General features: G+C 50.4%; 1 protein-coding gene across 2 annotated transcripts; it reads left to right on the top strand.

Moving 5' to 3' along the window:
* Positions 1 to 2,648: 2,648 nt before the first annotated feature.
* On the top strand, positions 2,649 to 16,459 carry LOC131578945 (bifunctional heparan sulfate N-deacetylase/N-sulfotransferase 3-like). 2 transcript variants are annotated; one of them, XM_058838283.1, is made up of 4 exons: positions 2,649 to 3,629; positions 12,738 to 12,865; positions 14,999 to 15,127; positions 16,232 to 16,459. In XM_058838283.1, exons 1-2 carry the CDS (start codon positions 2,649 to 2,651, stop codon positions 12,792 to 12,794), a joined length of 1,038 nt encoding a protein of 345 aa, XP_058694266.1. In that variant the 3' UTR covers positions 12,795 to 12,865; positions 14,999 to 15,127; positions 16,232 to 16,459. The 2 variants fall into 2 exon arrangements, with proteins under 2 accessions (XP_058694266.1, XP_058694264.1); XM_058838281.1 differs by lacking the exon at positions 16,232 to 16,459 and having other exon boundaries at positions 14,999 to 15,357.
* The last annotated feature ends 5,163 nt before the right edge of the window (positions 16,460 to 21,622 follow it).

Genomic DNA, 21,622 nt, shown 5'->3' with positions numbered 1-21,622 from the left:
TGCTCAGGGGAAAATGCTGCTGTCCCTGGAGGAAAGGAACTGTATCTTGTCAAGGCTTAGAGAACTCTTTGAATTGTTTGTTTTCTTCTTCCTGCGTTCTTTTGAACTCCTGCCATACAAACCAGCAAGTGAAAATTACGTGAGCCTCAAGCTGATACAAGAGAGCGTGCATTTAAAACTTGTGCCTTGCTCTGTTCCGTCCTGCTTCCTGACTGTCTTCAGCAGGGACTGTGCCAAGTCTGGCTGTGTCCTGCTGCCTCAGAGAGTTCCTCATTCCTCACAGAGGAACCTCACATCTGTCTTGGCAGTTCCAGCCACTCCTCCTTGCAGCTGCCCGCTGTAGCCCCACGGGGGTGCCTGCAATTAGGAGCTGAGGATACAATGACTGGGCTTTTCTTGAAGCAGACACGGGTTTCTGGGCTGGCTCCAGATTTTCCTCTCTATGGAATGGCATTAGGAACCGTGTCCTTGCTGCAAGTGTTTCTTGGGTTGCAACCCTTGTGTAATACCCAGTTCAACCAGCTCTGTCTCATCGGCCCTTCCTTGCTCTGAGCTTAGGTCAGTGTCAATTCTCACTTTTTCTGTATCTGGACCAGCCAGGTCTGTGGTTGTCAAAGACAAGTAGGTGTATGTAGAGCTTTCCTGCAGAATGCAGTCAGTGATAATTTTAGGCACTAAAATGATGTGTTTCTTGGCATTCAGGCAGCTGAGCTGGAAACCCAAGATGAAGAGAACCCTTGGTGTGTGTCATGAAAAATCATCTGTCTGGAAGCCTCTGTCTGGTGTTAACTCATTCAGGGTGGAACTTCTCTTTGTCACCTGACTTGTTCCCATATTAAATGTCTCTGTTATGCCATCCAGACTGAAATTCTTGAAGCTGGTGTGGCAAGGATCAGACATTTCAATGCTTAAGAATGTTAATTTCTTCTAAAGGTACTTCCATGTTGTTGTTTGGTCTTTCTGCATTCCTCAGGTTTTTTTTCAGACAGAAACCGAGAAGCTGGGGTTGTGTTATTTTAGTCCAGCACTGATTAGTGAGCGTGGGTGAAGGGCAGGTTTCCTGCCCAAAAGCTTTGAGCAGGACTTTGTGCAGCTGCAGGTCAGGTTCAAGGCTGGGTTCAAGTCTTCCCAGAAGAGAAGGGATTGATAAAGAGGTATCTGAGTAGACAGTGAGGAGAGTAAAATCTATGCAGACAGCAGGAATCTTGCTCTGACTCTTAACTATGAATGAGACGGCTCACGTACGCTCGCTCTTGATGCTGAATTTTGCGGTTTTGATGAATAGAATGCCTTGGAGTTTCTTTTCCTCTCCCTCATCTGATCTTTCTCGTTTAGTTTTACTCGATGCTCATCTTGGCACCGGGAAGATCTGTCTTCAGGGTTTCATTAAATTTGTGGACATGACATAGGTACTGTTAAGTACATCATATTTTTTAGCTTTTTTGAAAATCTGGAGCGAAAGACCAATTTGCTTCCAATGTAGGAATAAAAAAAGAAACCAACCAGGACTGGAAGGATTAAGCTCTCAGTTGGGAAATGACCATGTTAATGCCACACCTTATCCTAATCCCATTTCCAAATGGACCTGGGTGCAAACTACGCTGAAGTTAGAGTGGCCATGTTCTAGATCTTCACACACCTAATATTTTCCAAGATCTGCTTTGAAGCTTTGTTTATGACTTATGATCATTATTTTATGCTTGTCACACCATCCAGTTGTTTTACTAGGGAATTTTGACAGCAGTTGTACTGCTGGCTTGAAAAATTATTCTTTCCTTAAATACAAGATAAAGCATAAGTATATCCTTAGGTGATCTGCCTGTTAGGTTTAACTTTTGAGTTATGACTTTCTCTTCTCCAATTTAAGAGCTTGATTATTGTATTTTGTTTTTAATGCAATGAATTGGCAAGTGCTTCTAACAGTCTGCAAGACTCCACAGTCCAGAGAAATGCTTTGTTTTCCTCTGATGTTGCAGGAAGGAGGTTTTGCTTTGAAAACATTCTTACAGTAGATGTAATATAGAGTGCATCAGTGTATGTTTGTACAACAGTTGTGTACGTTCTTAGTTCTTGGGAAAACTAATAAAAGATAAAATTTGTTTAATCATGTTCCCCCAGCTTTTTAGGAGTAGAAGGAAGAAGTTGATAAATTTTCTTCAGTATTTTGGTTGTTAGCAGCTGTCTACTTGGGAATTAACTTTTATCTTTAGGTGAAAATAATTTCTAAAGCACAGTAAATACTTTGCTTTTACGCCTTGCTTTTCAGTACCTCTTCCTACTTTATTTGATCCTCTGAGCTGAGGAACCTGTGAGATTCAGAGACCTTCAAATGCACGTGGCAAGTAGTGGGAGCAGGGAAAAAAAATACATTATTGCAAGATTTGGAGCTGTTGGTCTCCAACTCTCTGGCTGGCAGTGGTTTCTTTACTCCCCATTAGTTTAAGCAGGTGATACTTCACAAGGTGCTGCCTCAATTAAATCTCTGATTTTCTTTTCTTCTAGACCATACCTTGGGTAAAGCTCTGTGGAAGATAGATGTGTGTGCTGCAATGGTGACAGAAATATTTCAGAGGACTGGAACAAGTTGTTGAGAATCTGTGTTTGTTTTTCATGCTGCTGTTGAGAGCTATCTAAGGCAAGTAAACACCATGAGTTTTATCCTGAAACTTGACAGACATTTCCAAAGAAGAGTAATTTTGCTGGCCACTTTTTGTATGGTGAGCATAGTTATTTCTGCCTACTACTTGTATAATGGCTACAAAGAGGAGAATGAGCTTCCTGAAACCTCTTCAGAAGTGGAATGTGGTGATCCTCAACCGTTGCCATCCAAGCTGATGGAGATGAAGAGCACGAAGCCCATCGATCCCCTGAGGACAGACCTGGTAGTGCTGGTGTTTGTGGAAAGCCAGCACTCAAGCTTAGGCCAAGATATAAGAAGCATTCTGGAATCCAGCAGGTTTCAGTTTCACCTTGAGATTGCATCTGGGAAAGGTGACCTCCCAGTGCTTCTAGACAAAAGCAGAGGCAAATACGCTCTCATAGTGTATGAAAATATTCTGAAGTACGTGAATATGGACTCTTGGAACAGAGGCCTTCTAGATAAGTACTGCCTGGAGTACGGTGTAGGTGTGATTGGATTTCACAAAGGCACTGAGAACAGCTTGCAGAGCTTTGAGTTGAAGGGTTTTCCTTTCCATGTCCACAGCAATCTGGGTGTTCAGGACTGTTGCATTAACCCTCATTCCCCACTGTTCCATGTGACTAAACCTTCTAAGCTTGAGGAAGGGCCCTTGCTTGGAAATGCCTGGGCCGTTTTCCAGGTTAATCACACAACTTATCAACCAGTGATATTTGCAAAAGTAAAGACACCAGAAAACCTTTCTCCACCTGCTGCTCTAGGTGCTCTCTATGCCACAGTAATACATGACTTGGGGCTCCACGATGGGATTCAGCGAGTCCTTTTCGGCAGTAACTTGAATTTTTGGCTGCACAAGCTGATTTTCATAGATGCCATCTCTTTCCTGTCTGGAAAGAAACTCACCCTATCCTTGGATAGGTACATTCTGGTTGACATAGATGATATCTTCGTTGGCAAGGATGGAACAAGGATGAACACCAACGATGTACAGGTAAAGTATGTGCACAAACTGATGGTCAATGCAGCAAAGCGGTATTTTCATCTGAAAGTGAATAGTTGTTCATGGTTGGAACTGGAGGGCTCCACTCAGGAGCTGTTCATATTTATTGCACTTGTTGTGAGTCTTACAAGCAGGAGGTGAATGTGGTGAGCAGCAGTAAATGGCAGCATCAAATGTGAAGAGTGGACTGGGTTATTGGCTGTTTGAGATAGGTTTGGATGTCAGGAGCTGTTTGCAGCATTTCACCTCTCTCATCTCTGTTTTATGGCACTTGCTTGCAGGGAGGGTTTGTGCTAATATTGCTCTTAAAAGCTGTCAGTAAATGACTGGACAATTTCCATTTGAATGTTTAGAGCTGTACATTCCTGAAGGTCCTTTTCCACTCTGTTGTGCTGTTCAAGTGAGGTGACAGTGGTTGGTCAGTGGCACTAACATCTTCCCATTATTTCTTCCTGTGTTTCTTGTGTGCTTTTTGTGAGGAGTGTTGTCCCAAAGCAGGAAATAGGAGATCACCTTTCTCAACTTGGTCTAGAAGCTGCAAATCTCTAACATCCTGATTGTTGCCCTGTTTGCACTAAAGATAAGGGAGAATGTTTTCTTAGAAGTTTGTTAATGGGATGAGGAAGTGCAAGAAGGAAAGACAAGGACAGCACTGCATGCAGTGGGTCATTTTTGTTTCATTTTTAACCAAGTTTTTGGGTTTCTTCAGTGTTAATACACTTGTCAAGCCACAGCAGCTCTGCATTCTTTGCTCTCTTAAATGAAAGGTTTGACCCTGCGGTTAAACTTTTAATTTGCTTTAAAATTGCATTTGCTCTTTTCCAAAACATTCTCTGTCCATGCACTTCAAAATGAGATTTACCTCCTTGTTAAGTAGGTGTTTTCCTTAGGCAAACAAATCCCATGGGAGAGAGCAGAAATAAAGGTGAAGCTTCCTAAATGGTTTTGCCATGGAGAAGAGGATGGCAGTGTTTGAGTTAGGTGAGTGAGCATCCTTGAAGAGTCTCCTGAATGGAAACTCAGATGGCAGGAAAAAAGTCAAGTCTGGCCAGCATCACTGGCAGAACTTGTGTTGTTCTGCAGGAGCAGAACTTTCTGGTAACAAAGTGGCTGAAATAAAGCCTGAATAAATCCATCACTGAGTTGTGCAGTAGCAGTCGGAGACAGCACGTTTTGTATTGTTTGTCTTTGCAAGTGACACCTTAGGATTGTCATTTGAAAAGAAGTTGGGATGTTGAATTGCCAGAGTTATATACCAGAAGCAGGAGACTATTGAGACAAATTTGGTTACAGCAGATAGAGAAGGATAAACCATATTGTTTGGGGAAAATAATTTGCAGTATGTCAGAAAGTAATCTTCCCAAAATAAAACTGTCCCATTAAATAGAAGTAATATCAAAGTGGAAATAACTTTTAAGTGGGATAATTTCATTTATACAGAACTGTGTTCTGAAACAATGGAATCTGAAAAAAGTGTTCCCTTCTGAGTCTTCATCTACTTAGAGTTAAAATGTTGTATTAAACATGTTGTTAGGGCTGTCAGATGCAATGCATCTTCATTGCTATTAATATCAAAGGAGTTCTCCTCGGTGGCACAATGACATGTGGAAGGAATGAAACAAAATCAGTTTGCAGTAGTTGGAAACACGTTATTGTAAAGTGTATTTGCAAATAAATGACATCTCATTAAACAAGAGTTTTAGTGAGTTCTGCTGCAGTGACTGTGACAGAGAATTGGGCGCTGCAAGTGTGAAAAGAGGTTCTAAATGTAGACTTTGTATCATTTCAGTACTCAAGATTCGCTCATTTCCACTAGGCACACATTTCTAATAAAAACATGTATGTTTTTCTGGCTCTTAACCTGCGGCACAGATTTTGCATTAGGTGGTGTACATTATTCTGTACCTGTTAATCCTCATGTGGTCCATTTCCTCCCTGTATAGGCAGGCAATCACAACAGTTGATTCTACTGATTTTGGTAGTGCAAAGCTTGTAGATAAAACATAGCATTACTTAGAACAAAACTTTCTGAAAAACATCTGTTTCTGGATTTGGAACTGTGGCTTTGATGGTGGTTGGGTTTTTTGGGTTTTGGAGGGGGTTTTTTAGGTGGTTGTTTGTTGTTGTGCTTTGTTGGTTTGGTGTAAGGAAGTGTTGCTGTGCTCTGTCCAAATCTTGCAGCTTACACACCAATCGCTACAATGTCTGTGAACATTTTTAAAGTTTTCATCTTTGCATCCCCAAATGTGGAAAACACAATTCCTGCAGTTCTGTGGTTAGAAACATAGAATGCTATAACCATTTAGTTTGGAATAGACCTTTGAGATGATGGGGTCCAACTATTAATCCAGCACTGCCAAGCCTACTAGCAAATCATGTTCCTAAATATGAGGCAGAGCAAGTCAATCCTCTCAGAAGTTTGTGTGTAAACACACAGTATCCCCCTGGTTTGCTCTTCCAGACTATCTGAAAACTTCCACTGGAATATCTGGATCCATGTCCTGCTGCTCCTGTGTGGAGTTTCTGTAGTCTGGCTGCTCCCAGTCTCCCCACTGTTATCTCAGTGCTCTGATGACACTGGAATAGGGGCTCCTTACTTCTCCTCGCAGCACCAAGGGCGTGTTTCAAAATTTACTGCAAGAGATAGAACCTTTTCTTTCAGCTGGAGACACAGTGATGGTCTTCACTGAAGGAAAGATGGCTTTTGACACTGAAGTTCATAATGAGTTGGATAGAAACAAGAAATGACTATTCCTGGAAGAACTGGTTTTTTCTTGAGCTGTGGAGACTGCTTCTGAACCTCCCTGTAATTAAACAGCACTGTGTCTTACTCGACACACAGAGCAGTTCCTCAGATGGTGTAAGCTGTCAAAACATCCATTGATTTCAGAGGAACTATGACAACTTAGAAGAGTTATAGATTAGTCTTAATTCTCCAGCAGCAACTTGAGATATGCGGAACTTAATTAGACTGGCATCACGAGTGTGAGAAACATAAAGGCATACCAGAATGTGGTTTGGGGTTCTTGGAGTGTTCATATATTTCATTAAGAAAAGTCTAGTTTGTTTTCTTGATGTCTCAAGAAGTTGTTAGAGTTTTTCATCTGAATCTTTGGGCTCTGGCTCAAAATGTGTTAGAGGTTTTCCAGAATCAGAAATGTAGGGATGAAATATGGATACACTTGGAGCTGAGTTTCACGCATTAGAACTCAGCTAGGGCACTCATGTCTTCTACTGGCAGTGCCTGCCTTGTCGTGGGTTATTCTTATTTCCCAGATATCAGGGGAGAACATGCTGCTAGTGGTCTGCTTCAGCATCAAGTGCTGATTTGCAACAACATCAACAGCAAAAATGCTGCTCAGTCCTCCAGTCAAATTAAAAAAAAGTGAAAAAAACCCAGCTAGATTCCCTGACTGCTGACTTGGTCCAGCTATACAGTGTCTTTTCCAGCTTCTCTTTTCCCCTCTTTATGTCTGGACACACTTGTACAGTTGATAAAGGCAAATCAGTGCATACCAGTTCTGTAATGACCTTTATCTTATACTTTTATTCCTCTGTAAGATACCTTTGATATCCTAGTGTGGCTTTGTTCCTGTATGGCTTTGGATGTATTAGTTTCAGAGAGTGTGCTGATAGAAACTAATGTGGAAACATCTGTTAAACCAACATCCATTCATTTACATCTAGCATTAGAGCTGCTCCACATATCTCTAATTACATTACTGTTTTATGTCTTAAGTGCTTACTCAACTCTGAAAATATAAACTGTGGGGTTCTAAGTACTCTTATTGAGATAGCATCAAAGCAAGAAATGAGTTGGTGCTTAATCCACAGCCTGATCTTTGTCACCACTTCCCGTGTGACACCGAGACAAGGGCTGGTGATGTGTGAGAGAGATGGATGGATGGCTTTGTGTATCCATAAAGCTTCTTGGGCTCTGTCCCACGATTCTCCTGACAGAATCCTTCCCAGGTTTTGCTTTGGCCTGAAGTAGCAGACAGCTCCTGGGAAGTCAAAAGGGGTAGGAGTGGAGCTTAGAGAGAGAAGAGGTTTTTCCTAGGCCTTGCTTCAATGTCATAGGAGAGAGTGAAGCAGTAAGCAGATTTCAGCTCTGCTCAGCCCTCTTGTCATTTGTTGTTTGCACCTGTAACACTGTGGAAGAGCTGCATCCCCTTTGGTCTGTTTCCATCATGACTCTTTTTGTGACCTCCCTGCTGATAAGCAAGTCAGTCTAGTTTTGTAAATCCTTGCACAAGCAAGACCAAAAGCAGGTCCAAGTCCCATTCATCCAAGTGCCTCAGGCAGAAAAGCTGGCTGCTGCCCCTCCTCCATTGCAGATTGTCACAGACACTAATCCAGGAACTTGGGTTGTGCCCCCATTTTCCCTTTTTTGTGTGAACATAGAGAACCATTTGCTGTGTGACTCACAAGGGTTGTGTTCCATCAGAGACCATGCCAGGGTTTCTCTGGTCCCCAGTGCTGCAGGCAGAAGTGTTGTCACCCCGTTGTGCATCTGCTCCCAGCCCGAGTTCAGGCTGGCCGAGGGAGTGATCAGAAGGGGAACAGGTTTTGTGCAGCACTGCTCTACAGCAAGGGGCTCCTTCCAGGGCTGGGCAGTGCTCTGCTGTTCCCTGCATCAGCTCCAGCAGAAACATTCCCCAGCTCCTGATGGTCTCCAGCCAAGCCAGCAGCAAAATGCTGACTGATGGTTTCCATGGGCTGGGACTGTTGTCTCTGGGTAACACCAGCATTCTGCTGTCACCTCAGCTGCGTGTCTGAGCTGTAGCAGGGCTGCTGAGATGGGCAGGGGAAAGGGGGCTTCTCCTAAAGAGCAATGCAGGTCAGCTGCTGGCAAAGCAATGATCATCAAGAGGATCATCCATAAAGTGCAGTGATAGCTTACAAATCTCAAACCCAAGCGTTTCTTCTTTGATTATTAAAAACAAAGGGGCTTGAACTCTCGGTTTGATGTATTAAGTGATATTTTTTTAGAAGACATTTTGAGTTAGTCAAACTGGAATGATTCATAAAGCAGCTTAATTAGACCAGAGCTCCAGTGGGAGTCCCCTTTAACATGTCTACAGAGACTCTTTTAATACTCTAATCCACTTCTGAATCAAAGGTGAAACCAGGAATGGTAGTTTCAAAGGAGGAACTACAAAGAACATTTATCTTTCTCTTTTTGCTCTTCTGTCCTTGCCATCTAGATATCAAGCTTCCATTGCATTCTGAGGATGACTTTTTTTCTAGGTTAGCTTGCACAAGCAGAGCTTTTTATATACCATCATTTAAACCTTAAAGAACCCTCAAAGTGAAAAATTGGATACTAAAGCACCACCAAACCGGTGTTCTAGAATTACTGTCATGAATTCATCCTGTTGTACAGTGTTTTGTTTCACCTCCTAGCAAGTTTTTTAAAAAACTTTTAGGTCGCCCTCTTATAATTTGTTTCCCGCTTTATCCGGTGCTATAGGAGGAGGCTTCATGCTAATGCTCCAGTAGGGTGGGAAATCCTGAAATGGGAAATGGAAGTGTGCCCTGAGGTCTGTTTTTAGACTGATGTGACTAGGCTGTGCTTCAAAATAAAATGAAAAATAACCCACACAGACCTGGGTTCAGCAAAAGGGAGGCTAAAGACTTGAAAATGCTGTAGTCTGACAAGGGAAATCAAGATCATGATGTTATATTTACTTTGCACTGGGCTTCTTTAGAGATGTGCAATCTCTCTACAACATCTGCTGGAACAGAGTTAATAAGCTAAAGCAATGCTTTTAATGTCTAACTACTATTGATTCCCTTTTCTTGAGGTAGGAATTGCTTACAGGCTTTCAGCACTAACATTAAAATATCAGGATGGTAGCAGAAGGAATGGTTGTGTTTTTGGTTGGAATATGCAATGCAGTTCCAGGTGAACAATGCCCAGTGGTGATTGCTCTCCAATCGTCTTTTGAGTGGGGGTTTTTTTTGACAATATATTTTTCTCATGGAAGGAAAACAAAGGTGACTTAATTAAAATGAGGAAAGAAAAACATGGATGGAATAATTCACTCCAAGTGAATAAGAACTTGGTACTTAACCATTGTACCTCTTCATCTTGCTCATTCCTACTTTCCTGCTTTCCTAATGTTCAGCAGGTTCCATTTCAAAATATCTGCCGTGATATTTTGGAGTGGCATCTTTGCTCTCAGAAGACTTTGGGGCACTTGAGAAATAATATTCCAAATGCTGTTTGCCTACCCATCCCAGTGATGTGGCACTTTGGGTCTCAGTTTTGTTCATTTGCTGGTTTTAAGTGTGCCTGAAATGCTGACACACACAGAGCAGCAGGGCTTCTGTGAACTGAAATGGTCACCTAAAATGTAAATAGCAGTAGCAGAGATACCTGTTAAACAATTTGAAGTGCAGGCTTGAAAGAAATAAATTAAATGGTGAGAGGATAGTAAGTTGATTTCTCCTGGTGGCATAAAGCTTTTATGTTCAAGAGGAGTGTTTTAGGAAAGTAGATCCTATGCCCAAAAAAATGGAATAGGAGCAAAGAGCATCAGCATCCGTATTTCTGTTGTAGATCTGTTACATCTTGGGGCTCCCACAGAGGGCAATATTGTATAAAAGATAGTTTTAAGCCATGCATTAGGGGTCTGCCGATTCATCTGTGTTGATAGACCTTAAGGAAAATTGCTGTTAAAGTCAATTGAACTTCCAAGTGTGAGAAACTGGAAGAGACTTCAGGGGACACGACGCTGTTTAATGGGGCAGAAACTGAGAGACAAGTGAACTGCAGTGTGGGGTGATTTGCATTTTTCCAAGATGATTTGTAGAAGGTGAAAAGTTGCAGATGAAATGCTTTGATTTGCCTTTATCTCACTCTGCCTGTGCACTTGTGTCGTTCATTTCATGCAATAACCCCTACTAAACAGTCAGAGGCTGCAGCATCATTTTGTTGACCTTAAATTAAGGCAGAAAGCTGCAGTTTTGGAATTTGAAGTTTGTAGTATCTAATTGGCTAAAGGGCAAAAGAAAGAAGTAAAGATGAATGACAACTTTTCATATCAGATGAAAAATCAAGGCTCATGCATCAGGGAACTTCAAAACAATTAGTTTCATATCATTTCAGCCTAGGTCTCAATCCTAAAAGTGCATTAAAATGACACTCTCTAAGTCTCATTCTGTGGAGCTTAGATGAACCTCAGATTTTAGGTGTTCCCAGGATGGGAGTTACAGGAATTGATTTCTTTGCAATGTGAAGTGCCTAAAATAGGAAACAGTGGCAGTTTGGGGGCCTCTTGCTGCTTTCTTCCCTTTTTATTCCTTTCTATCCAACATGGCAGAAATGCCATCTAAGTGAGTAGCAGGAAGGCAACCTACATTGTTAGCAAATGAGGGGAAAAAAAAAGGTTAATCTTTCAGGCTTTGGAGGAGCTGATAGCAGGAGAAAAACTGTGCCTGCAATACAAAGCCAAAAGTTATCAACTATCCTGAGAGTTGTTTTCACCAATCAACAAAGAACATAAACTAGGGGAAAAAAACAAAAGGAAGCATTGCTCTGGTCTTTGTCCCTAAGATGAGAAACTGAAAAGCTGTGAGTATAAAGCAGGTATGAGCTGGTTGTCAGTGGAATGTCAGCTTCCAGCAGAACAGGAATAACTCAGGAGTCTGGAGATGAGTCTCTGCTGCCTTGCACAGTGTTTTAATCAAAGCCCTGAAGGAGCAGTTCCCAGCCAGCCACAAAGCACCACGTCAGGCCGTGCAGAAAGAGGATTGCAGCACAACTGGGGCTTCACCAGATCTGTCTGAGATCTAGAACTGGTACTAGGTGAGGCTCAACTTGAAGAATTTTCTTAGTTCCTTCTTTTGTCCTCTCACCCCAAATACAGCTTGTATTTTGCTTCAGCATGCTTCTGTAAATCCTCAGAGGATCCATCTTGGAAGCACTTCCAGGATGGAAATGCTCTGACCTTTAGATGTTGACAGATGAGGTGCATATTCTCCTGTTCTGTATTTATTGACAATAATGGCAGCTCTTCCTTTTTTTATTTAATTTTTTTTTGTGAACAATGTAACTTTTACATATTTGTATGACTTCATTGTATAGCTGCCCTCCTGTAACATATTCTATATGTGCCAATTCTTTTACTCCAGGGATGTAAATGCAGTACCACATATTGATGAACACACTGTACCATTTAAACCACTGTCTGCACCATCACCCTTCAGAAATGAGACCTGCACAGCACTCTGCAATTCAATCAAATGAAAAAAGGCCATGAATTTATCCACAGAGGCAGCATGGCTGATAAAGCACCTCCTGTCTCCTGTGCTCAGAGGTGATTCCTGTTCCAGACCAGCTCTGTGCTGGACCTGCCTTTTGCAGATGTTGTGGGGCTGCTGCCACATGATGTGTGGTGGCTTTGTACGGGGGAGTCTCCTCTAGTGAGGATTGCACAGCACCACCAGTCATCCCAGTTAGCACTTGGATGAAATGGAGAACTGAACTCCAGAGGCAGGAACCAATTCTACTCTATTCCATTGCTTGAAATGTTTTCCTTAGAGTGTGTTCAGGGGAGGAGGGGAGATAGACCTTTTTACCTTTCTGGTTTTGTCTCTTTCCATGGTGTATCATATCCACCCTTGCCATAGCTGAGCTAGTAGGGCTGTGCTTTCTGAGAGGAATTCAACAGGAAAACGTTCCATCTTTTGTCCCCCGGGAAGAAGCAGCAGTTTTTGGGGCAATCTGTCTTCAAATGCTTCTGTAAAATTTTCCTTTTAGTTCTTGATCCTGCTCAGACACATCAGAGCGATACAAAACCCTCTGAGTAACGTCACCAGCCTCAGCAGAATGTCTAAACTCTCTAAACTCCAACTTTGCGTTATCACACCATCATTACATTAAAATTATGAACATAATGATGGCAGGTTCGAGGTCATTGGCTTTCAATCTTCCTGCTTAGGGCTGACCATAGCATTTGTCTGGATTTTCTTGTCTCAGGGACCGATCACTCCACGTTTCCTTAAGGGACCGAGCGCTTGCTCTCCACAGCTCCTTGGAGCTGAAGGTGCTTGCCCACACTGAGTGAGACTCTGTTATGTTTCTATTTGCAGATGTGCTGCTGTGATGGAAATTTCTGTTCCAGCACACTTCCACACCAAGAGAAATAGAGGAAAAAGAAAAGAGAAAGGAGTTAAAAGCCAGAAGGCATCATTTAAATGCCAGTGTGGCAACCAAAGAGGTAAGGGAATGAAACACCGACAGAGGGAGGAGAGGAAGGTCACTGTCCCCAGGGACAGCAACGCCAGAGGGCCACAAGCACAAATCAGGAATTCCACAGACAGGAGTTTTACTCTCACCCTTTGATTTTTTTTTCAGCATCATTTGCATTGCAGTTTATTTTCATGGCCATTGGGAGGTTGGCAAAGGGCCAGATTGCCCTGAAGGGAGGACATGTTAATGTGGACGTGCAGGGGGCTGTTCTGAGCTATTGTCAGCACTAAACCTGCTCAGAGCAGCTCTCTTTGCTGGGGTGACAGCAGCAATGAAAGATCCACCTGAGGATCTCTTCCACCTGAGATGCAAATACCCTCTCCTTCCCTCGTGCAGTCCTAAAGCTTGCACATACATTTCCTGTATGGGGGCTGGACACTGCTTCCACTTGGATTTAATTGCATTTCCCTGCTGGGTGGAAACTTCCAGTGGCCAAGGGAGAATATTCTGGCTTGAAATAAGAAGAGACATTTCTTAGTAACAACCATTGACTATTGCACATCTCTCCTGGCAAAAAGAAAAGAACTGACCTTAATGGTGATTGCCAGGGAATATTCCCAGCTTTACATTTGAGACACTTGCCTTTCCAGCCCCTTTTGCCTCCCTCCAGGAAAGCTGATGTTGCACAAAGAAGAGTCAGGTAAATTGCTGTTCCTGTTAGTTCTGTGTAACTGGAGCACCAGTATCCCACATTCTGGGTAACTTCACAACCTTTGGAGTTTCCCTTCCGCTGCATTGCATTTGTTTTCTGGATGTACTCAGTTTTGCTGGCACAGGACACAAAAATTATAAAAGGAAGTTTATGATAGAAGAGCAGGAAACAAATGACACTTGTGCATTTGTCCTTGATCCTTGAAAAATTAGCTGAGCCCCAGACTTGCTTTTGGATTTCTCTCTGCTTCTTGCACTCATGTGTTAGGGTGTTCCCAAAGAATCCTAAAGAAACAAATTCTCTGGTTTGCCTCCTATTCATGGAAAGGGCAAAGATGAAGTATCAGATTCAGTTGCTTAAAAATCTGATAAACCTGTAGGAGAAAGATGTTTTCTGCTGCACTGTTTGTCATAAACAAAATTAAGATTTAAAAAAAGCCCCACAACCTTAACAGCCTTTTCCAGAAATGAGGCAGACGCAGCAATCTTGAAGCAGTCATTGCTTCAGTCTTTCTATAACTCTGAAGACAACTAAATTAACACAGAAACCAGAGCTCTCACACACCCTCCAGCCAACAGCTCCCAAAATTATTAAAACCCTTATGGATTCAGTTTATTGCAGATGCTCTCCTGAAGCAGAAAAGGTGATTCTGCACTTCCTTAGTCCTTTTCCCTTGGACTGAGGTTTGGTTTGGCCTTGTGTGGTCCCGCTGAAGAGCAACAGAGAGCAGTGACAAGGCTTCCTTAAGCCTGGGATCATAAAATCTTGTTGTTTGGGCAGAGAGAAATCCCCCCCTGGCTACAGCCTCCTGTCAGCTCCAGGGGACAGGACCAGGTCTCCCCTGAGTCTCACTGAGTACTTGGTTTATGCAAAACATTTGGGCTCATTCCGTTTGCTGAGAAGAAGAGCCAAAGATGACAAACCTTGGGCACCGTCCCCTCCTCAGCCCAAAGTGCCCCCCAGGATGGCCTGTGCCTCATCAAGTAACATTTCTGCAATCAGGCATTGCCAAAAGTGTTTCCAGCAACACATTCCATCACTTCTTGTCACTTTTGATTCAGTGCAAGCATGAAAATGTCTGAGATAGACAATGAAAGGCAATAGATAAAATCCAAGACAAGCGATCATAAATGGCCCTGCTGAGAAAGCAGATCCCAAGGAATGGAATGGAGGTGGAAGGTCACTCCTGACACATGAAATAGAACAGCCAGAGCAGATCCTGATGTCACCGTGATACTGAGATAGAAAAATCACCTGCTTCAAATCATTGAAAAGGAGAGCAAGAAGCAGGAGGACAGGTGGGTAGGTGTGTTGTTAACTCTGTTAAACACAGTTTAAAAACCCCCAAAACGCAGTAGTTATTAACCAGATATTTGAGGAGCCACAGCCACAGATCTCTGCAGAACATTTACAAAGTGCTTGACAAATGGAAAGCTGGATCTTTTTCAGCAAGTGCCATGGGTGCTGTGCACCCAGACCTGCAGCACCAGGGCCATCCATCTGCCTCAGGAGTCCTGCTTTCATCCTTGGAGTGTGCATCCTTCCATCCTCCAGTGTGCACCGGCACTTCAGATTGAGGTAAGGACAGCATTTAATAGGGGAAAAAGAACAGGAGCTACTACCTCCATTAAATATTGGCACCACCATGGGACACATTCACTTGAAGACGAGCACAAAGGGATTCCAACACAATTGTCCCCGTACAGAACACAAACCAAGCTTCTCCTGCTGCTCTGGGCGGTCCCTAAACACAAGAAGGAGCTGTGGGTTTTCTCCATCGCTGCTGGTGCAGCTGAAGAAGTTCCTTAAGCCTTTCCCGTTTCCCTGAGTTGCCTCTGATTTCCATCACCCCCAAATGGGCATCTGTGGCACTATGAGAAAGAGCAGCATTTTCCTTGGGAAACAGCCAGAAAAGAAGCAGAGCAGGTCCCAGACTGGGGGCTGCCCCTTCCCGGGGATTATGTGTCAGCTCTGTTAGAATTGCTAATTATTTAGGCACCTCCTTGGCTTTGAGGAGTGGATGGGGGGAGATGGAAAGCCAAGGCCTGGGCTGAAGGCCGTGCCCGAGGTGTGCCCAGCTCCCTGCACACCTTTTCCCCCCAGGTGCAGAGCAGGTGCAGACGCTGCCCATGGAAGGCAAGGAGAGCTGGGAGCCAAGAGAGGAGCGGTTTCTCCCGGAACACCGGGAGCCGTTCCATGGCAGCAGCTCATTCCCAGCCCCTGCCCCACTCTCTGCTCCCAAAGGTCACCAGGAGCTCGCCCAAGGCACGGGGGGCTGGCCAGGGCTTTCCCACCTGGGCCGAGTGCCACAGGAGGGGCCCCTGCAGGATTTCTGTCTTGCTCGGCTTCCAGCAGCTCAGACTGGCTCCTGCATCCAGCAGGGATTGGCTGGGCATTTGCTTGGGGTTTTTGGTTTGTTGCTTTGGCTTTTAGTTATTTGGAGAGTGCTTTGAGGGTCACTTTTGCTGCTTCATCAGCTTTACCCCCTGCCCAGCTGCCTGTTGTGTGCATGGAAGGGTTCAATCTGCATTTCGCTTCTTCTGCACCCCTACTTTATTATTTTAGGCTCTTTATTTTACTTTTTCTCTTTTCCTTTTTACTGTTTTTTCCCCATTTCTTTCCCCTTTTAAAAATATTTATTTTTTGTAAATTTTTCTCTTTTTTTTCTCTTCTCCTGAGCAGAAGCACCTGGGGCAGCTGCACAGCTGGGGCCACTCCTGGCTGTTAGAGAAGCCGGGAGCTGACTGCTCCACGGGATTTGTTTGCTCCCAGGTCTGCGGCTCGGGGCTCTCTCTCATCGTGTTTTATCAAATAAAGTTGGTGTGGCATTCCTGGCTTTGACGATGGTGTTTTATTGGGATGTGCCAAGCCTGGATTCCCCGGGAAGCAGCAGTACGGCTTTGCCTGTGCCTAAGGACAGCCCCGGAGCCGCGCAGTGCAGAGAGAAGCCGTTCCTAAGCCACTGCTGATGATCATAACCAAGTTGAAATTAGAAGAAATGACAAGTCCCAGCTGAAACCGATGCAAAAGCAAGTTTGGATTGATTTTCAGACCCTCCTGCTTCACCTGCTTTGCCTTAGGAGCCGGGGAAATGGCTCTGATTCCCCTCCCGATGCTGCTGCTGCTGGTGCGGAGCTGCCGGCCGGGGTTCAGGGATGCTGCGGCTCCCAGAGTCAGCCGGCGCTGCCTTAGGGGGCTCGGAGCTGAGCCCCAGTCCTGCAGCTGTGGCTCACAGAGACCCTTGGCTGTGTTTTGGGAGCTCAGAACCAGACTCACCCCATCAGTTTTGGGCTTCACAAAGGGCGGCGAGTGCCGCGTTTGAGGGGCTCAAAATTCACGCTCAGAGCTTAAAACCAGAGACCGAATCGTGCGTTTTGGACTCTGAAACCGGGCTCGTGTCCGGGCTGGATTTGGGGTTCAGGCACAGTGACTGAGCCCTGGTTTCGGGGTTTCGGTCCGAGCAAGCGAGTCCAGGCTTCAGAGACCAAGTGCCGCCGATTGACTCTCAAAGCCAGGCTGCGCTGGCCAAGTGCAGACAGCGATGAACCGAGCTGAGATTTGGGGATGTGAAACCCCGCTCCCTCCGAGAGATCTGGGCTCACAGAGAGCAAGTTCTGCATTTCAGGGGCTCGAGGCAGAGAGCAAGTCCCGCGTTCTGGGGATTTGGCTTCACAGAGCCTCGTGTTCGGGGGGCTTGAAGTAAACGCCAGCTGCGGTGCTTTGGTGTTCAGAGCGGGCTCGTTCGGGCAGCGTCAGTCGCAGCCGCTCAGCTCTAAGGGCCGCCTTTGGCCCGGCCCCACGGAGAGCTCGGAGCCGGCGACTCGGAGCTGCCTCTGGGGCCGGCGGCGGAGCCGCGTTTGGGGCTGAGAGCGGAGCCCGAACGCCGCGTTCGGGGCCAGGGGCAGAGCCCGGCCCGGCGCGTCGGGCTCCGCTCGGGGCCCCGGGGGCTGCCCCGGCACCGGCAGAGCCCCGGCTCCCCGCGGCCGGAGCGGGACCGTGCCCGGGGCCCCGAGCGGCCGGAGCGGGAGCCGGGCGCGAACCTCCGGCTCCCGGCCCGGCCCCGCCGCAGCGCCCCGGGCTCGGAGCGGCCCCGCCGAGAGCGCCCGGGCCGGGCCGGGGCCCGCACAGCGCCGAGCGGGGATCCCGAGCGAGACCCCCGGGACAGCGGCACCCGCGGGGCGGGACAGGGGCGGGACAGGGATGGGACAGGGATGAGATGGGGGCGGGACAGGGACAGGGACGGGACGGGACAGGGGAGGGATAGGGACGGGCACGGGATGGACAGGGGCGGGACCGGGGCGGGTCGGGATGGGACAGGGGCGGGCCAAGAGCCGGGGCGGGGCCGGGCAGGTGCTCGGGGTTTGGGGCGGGCGGGGCCGGGCTCAGGTGCGCGGGGCGGGGCCGGGCAGGTGCGCGGGGCCCCAGGGCGGCTGCGCGGGGCGGGGCCGAGGGGATTTAAGGCCCGGAAGTCTAAGGGAAGTCGAGGGAAGTTTAAGCCCGCCGCCATTTGCTCCCCAGCGCTCGGAGGTGCCGGCACGGGCCGGGCCGGGCTCCCCGGCGGGGCCCAGGTGAGGCGCGGGAGCCTCGGCTTCCCGCCCCTGCTTCTCTCTTCCCCTTCTTTCCTCCCTTCCTTTCTCCCGCTCACCTCCGTCTCCTCCCTCCTCTCCGCAAACCCCCCCGTTCCTCTCCCCCGCTGCTCTTCTCTTCCTCCCCTGCACCTGGGTCCTGTCCCTCCTCCTTGCACAGCCCGACCCTCCAGTGTATCCCTCCTCCTCCCCTCGCTCCTTCTCCCCTCGCTCCTCCTCCCCCCGCTCCTTCTCCCCCCGCTCCTTCTCCCCTCCTGAGCTCCCCTTCCCTCCTCTCCCTGCCCCATCCTGCGCACCCCGACCGCCCCCAGCCCTCCTTCCTCCCCTCTCCTTCTCCCGGGCACCCAGCCCGAGCGCCCCCCATTCCCGCTCGGCCTTTCCCAGCTGCACCTCCCTCTCGTGCTTCCCTACAAACGCCGAGCCCGCTTCTGTTCCTCTTTCCCCTTCTCCCTCCGCTCTGTGCCCCCGCTGAGCTCCGCTCCTGCTCCCTTCTGCCTCCCTCCCTGTGCGCTGTCTCTCGCCCCTGTCCCTCTGTGTCCCCGTGTCCCCTTCTCCCCTTGGTCTCTGTTTGCCCTTTGCAGAGAAGCCGCGAGGTTCGGGGCGCCGGATAATAAAGCCCCGAGGGCCGGAGCCGGCGCCCCCGGCGGGAATCCCCACACGGGGCCGGAGCCCGCGGTGCGGGTCCCCCCACGCACAACACCGCCCCACACTGCCGGGTGTCCCCACATCACACTGGGGGCTGAGGGGGGGCCGGGGCTGGGAGGGGGACTCAGGGTGGGCCCCTCCTCCGGAGGGGTCTGGGGTGGGTTAGCGAGGGTTGGGGGCTGGGGGGGTTTGGGATGGGGGGGTTTGGGAAAAGCCCCCTCGTTAGGAGGGGGTCCCGGGTGGGGGGTGCGGGGGGGTTTAGGGTGGGCCCCCTCCTCTGGAGGGGGTCCTGGGGGGGAGGGTTTGGGAAGGGCCCCCTCGTTAGGAGGGGGTCCCGGGTGGGGGGTGGGTCAGGGAGGGCCCCCTCCGGAGGAGGGGTCCCGGGGAGCGGGGCGGGGCCCCCTCCGGAGGGGGGGGGGTCCGGGGTGGGAGGGGCTGGGGGGTTCCGCCCCCCTAAGCCCCTCCCACCTTGGCCCCTCCCCTCCGGGCGTGGCCCGGCCCGGCCACTCCCCAGGACCCCTCCTCCGGACAGGGGCCCTGGGGGGGAGGGGGGCGGGGTGGGTGGGGGGGCAGCAGATGGGGTCACGTCACTCTGAACCGTAATCGCACATTTGTGTCAAACGACCGCACTCCCCCTCCTATTCCCCCCCACCCACCCCGCCCCCCTCCCCCCCAGGGCCCCTGTCCGGAGGAGGGGTCCTGGGGAGTGGCCGGGCCGGGCCACGCCCGGAGGGGAGGGGCCAAGGTGGGAGGGGCGTAGGGGGGCGGAACCCCCAGCCCCTCCCACCCCGGACCCCCCCCTTCGGAGGGGGCCCCGCCCCCCGCCCCTCCCCGGGACCCCTCCTCCGGAGGGGGCCCTCCCTGACCCACCCCCCACCCGGGACCCCCTCCTAACGAGGGGGCCCTTCCCAAACCCTCCCCCCCAGGACCCCCTCCAGAGGAGGGGGCCCACCCTAAACCCCCCCGCACCCCCCACCCGGGACCCCCTCCTAACGAGGGGGCTTTTCCCAAACCCCCCCATCCCAAACCCCCCCAGCCCCCAACCCTCGCTAACCCACCCCAGACCCCTCCGGAGGAGGGGCCCACCCTGAGTCCCCCTCCCAGCCCCGGCCCCCCTCAGCCCCCAGTGTGATGTGGGGACACCCGGCAGTGTGGGGCGGTGTTGTGCGTGGGGGGACCCGCACCGCGGACTCCGGCCCCGTGTGGGGATTCCCGCCGGGGGCGCCGGCTCCGGCCCTCGGGGCTTTATTATCCGGCGCCCCGAACCTCGCGGCTTCTCTGCAAAGGGCAAACAGAGACCAAGGGGAGAAGGGGACACGGGGACACAGAGGGACAGGGGCGAGAGACAGCGCACAGGGAGGGAGGCAGAAGGGAGCAGGAGCGGAGCTCAGCGGGGGCACAGAGCGGAGGGAGAAGGGGAAAGAGGAACAGAAGCGGGCTCGGCGTTTGTAGGGAAGCACGAGAGGGAGGTGCAGCTGGGAAAGGCCGAGCGGGAATGGGGGGCGCTCGGGCTGGGTGCCCGGGGGAAGGAGAGGGGAGGAAGGAGGGCCGGGGGCGGTCGGGGTGCGCAGGATGGGGCAGGGAGAGGAGGGAAGGGGAGCTCAGGAGGGGAGAAGGAGCGGGGGGAGAAGGAGCGGGGGGAGAAGGAGCGGGGGGAGAAGGAGGGATACACTGGAGGGTCGGGCTGTGCAAGGAGGAGGGACAGGACCCAGGTGCAGGGGAGGAAGAGAAGAGCAGCGGGGGAGAGGAAAGGGGGGGTTTGCGGAGAGGAGGGAGGAGACGGAGGTGAGCGGGAGAAAGAAAGGGAGGAAAGAAGGGGAAGAGAGAGGCAGGGGCGGGAAGCCGAGGCTCCCGCGCCTCACCTGGGCCCCGCCGGGGAGCCCGGCCCGGCCCGTGCCGGCACCTCCGAGCGCTGGGGAGCAAATGGCGCCGGGAGCGACTTCCGGGCCTTAAATCCCCTCGGCCCCGCCCCGCGCAGCCGCCCTGGGGCCCCGCGCACCTGCCCGGCCCCGCCCCGCGCACCTGAGCCCGGCCCCGCCCGCCCCAAACCCCGAGCACCTGCCCGGCCCCGCCCCGGCTCTTGGCCCGCCCCTGTCCCATCCCGACCCGCCCCGGTCCCGCCCCTGTTCCATCCCGCCCCTGTCCCATCCCTGTTCCATCCCGCCCCTGTCCCATCCCGACCCGCCCCGGTCCCGCCCCTGTCCATCCCGTGCCCGTCCCTATCCCTCCCCTGTCCCGTCCCGTCCCTGTCCCTGTCCCGCCCCCATCTCATCCCTGTTCCATCCCGCCCCTGTCCCATCCCTGTCCCGTCCCGTCCCGTCCCTGTCCCTGTGTCTGTCCCGCCCCTGTCCCATCCCTGTCCCGCCCCTGTCCCGCCCCGCGGGTGCCGCTGTCCCGGGGGTCTCGCTCGGGATCCCCGCTCGGCGCTGTGCGGGTCCCGGCCCGGCCCGGGCGCTCTCGGCGGGGCCGCTCCGAGCCCGGGGCGCTGCGGCGGGGCCGGGCCGGGAGCCGGAGGTTCGCGCCCGGCTCCCGCTCCGGCCGCTCGGGGCCCCGGGCACGGTCCCGCTCCGGCCGCGGGGAGCCGGGGCTCTGCCGGTGCCGGGGCAGCCCCCGGGGCCCCGAGCGGAGCCCGACGCGCCGGGCCGGGCTCTGCCCCTGGCCCCGAACGCGGCGTTCGGGCTCCGCTCTCAGCCCCAAACGCGGCTCCGCCGCCGGCCCCAGAGGCAGCTCCGAGTCGCCGGCTCCGAGCTCTCCGTGGCGCCGGGCCAAAGGCGGCCCTTAGAGCTGAGCGGCTGCGACTGACGCTGCCCGAACGAGCCCGCTCTGAACACCAAAGCACCGC

The sequence above is a fragment of the Poecile atricapillus genome, chromosome 4 (genome assembly GCF_030490865.1).
Source record: "Poecile atricapillus isolate bPoeAtr1 chromosome 4, bPoeAtr1.hap1, whole genome shotgun sequence".
Classification (NCBI taxonomy): Eukaryota; Metazoa; Chordata; class Aves; order Passeriformes; family Paridae; genus Poecile; species Poecile atricapillus.
Note: the sequence above shows the minus strand (reverse complement) of the source record. Positions and strands in the feature narration are given on the sequence as shown.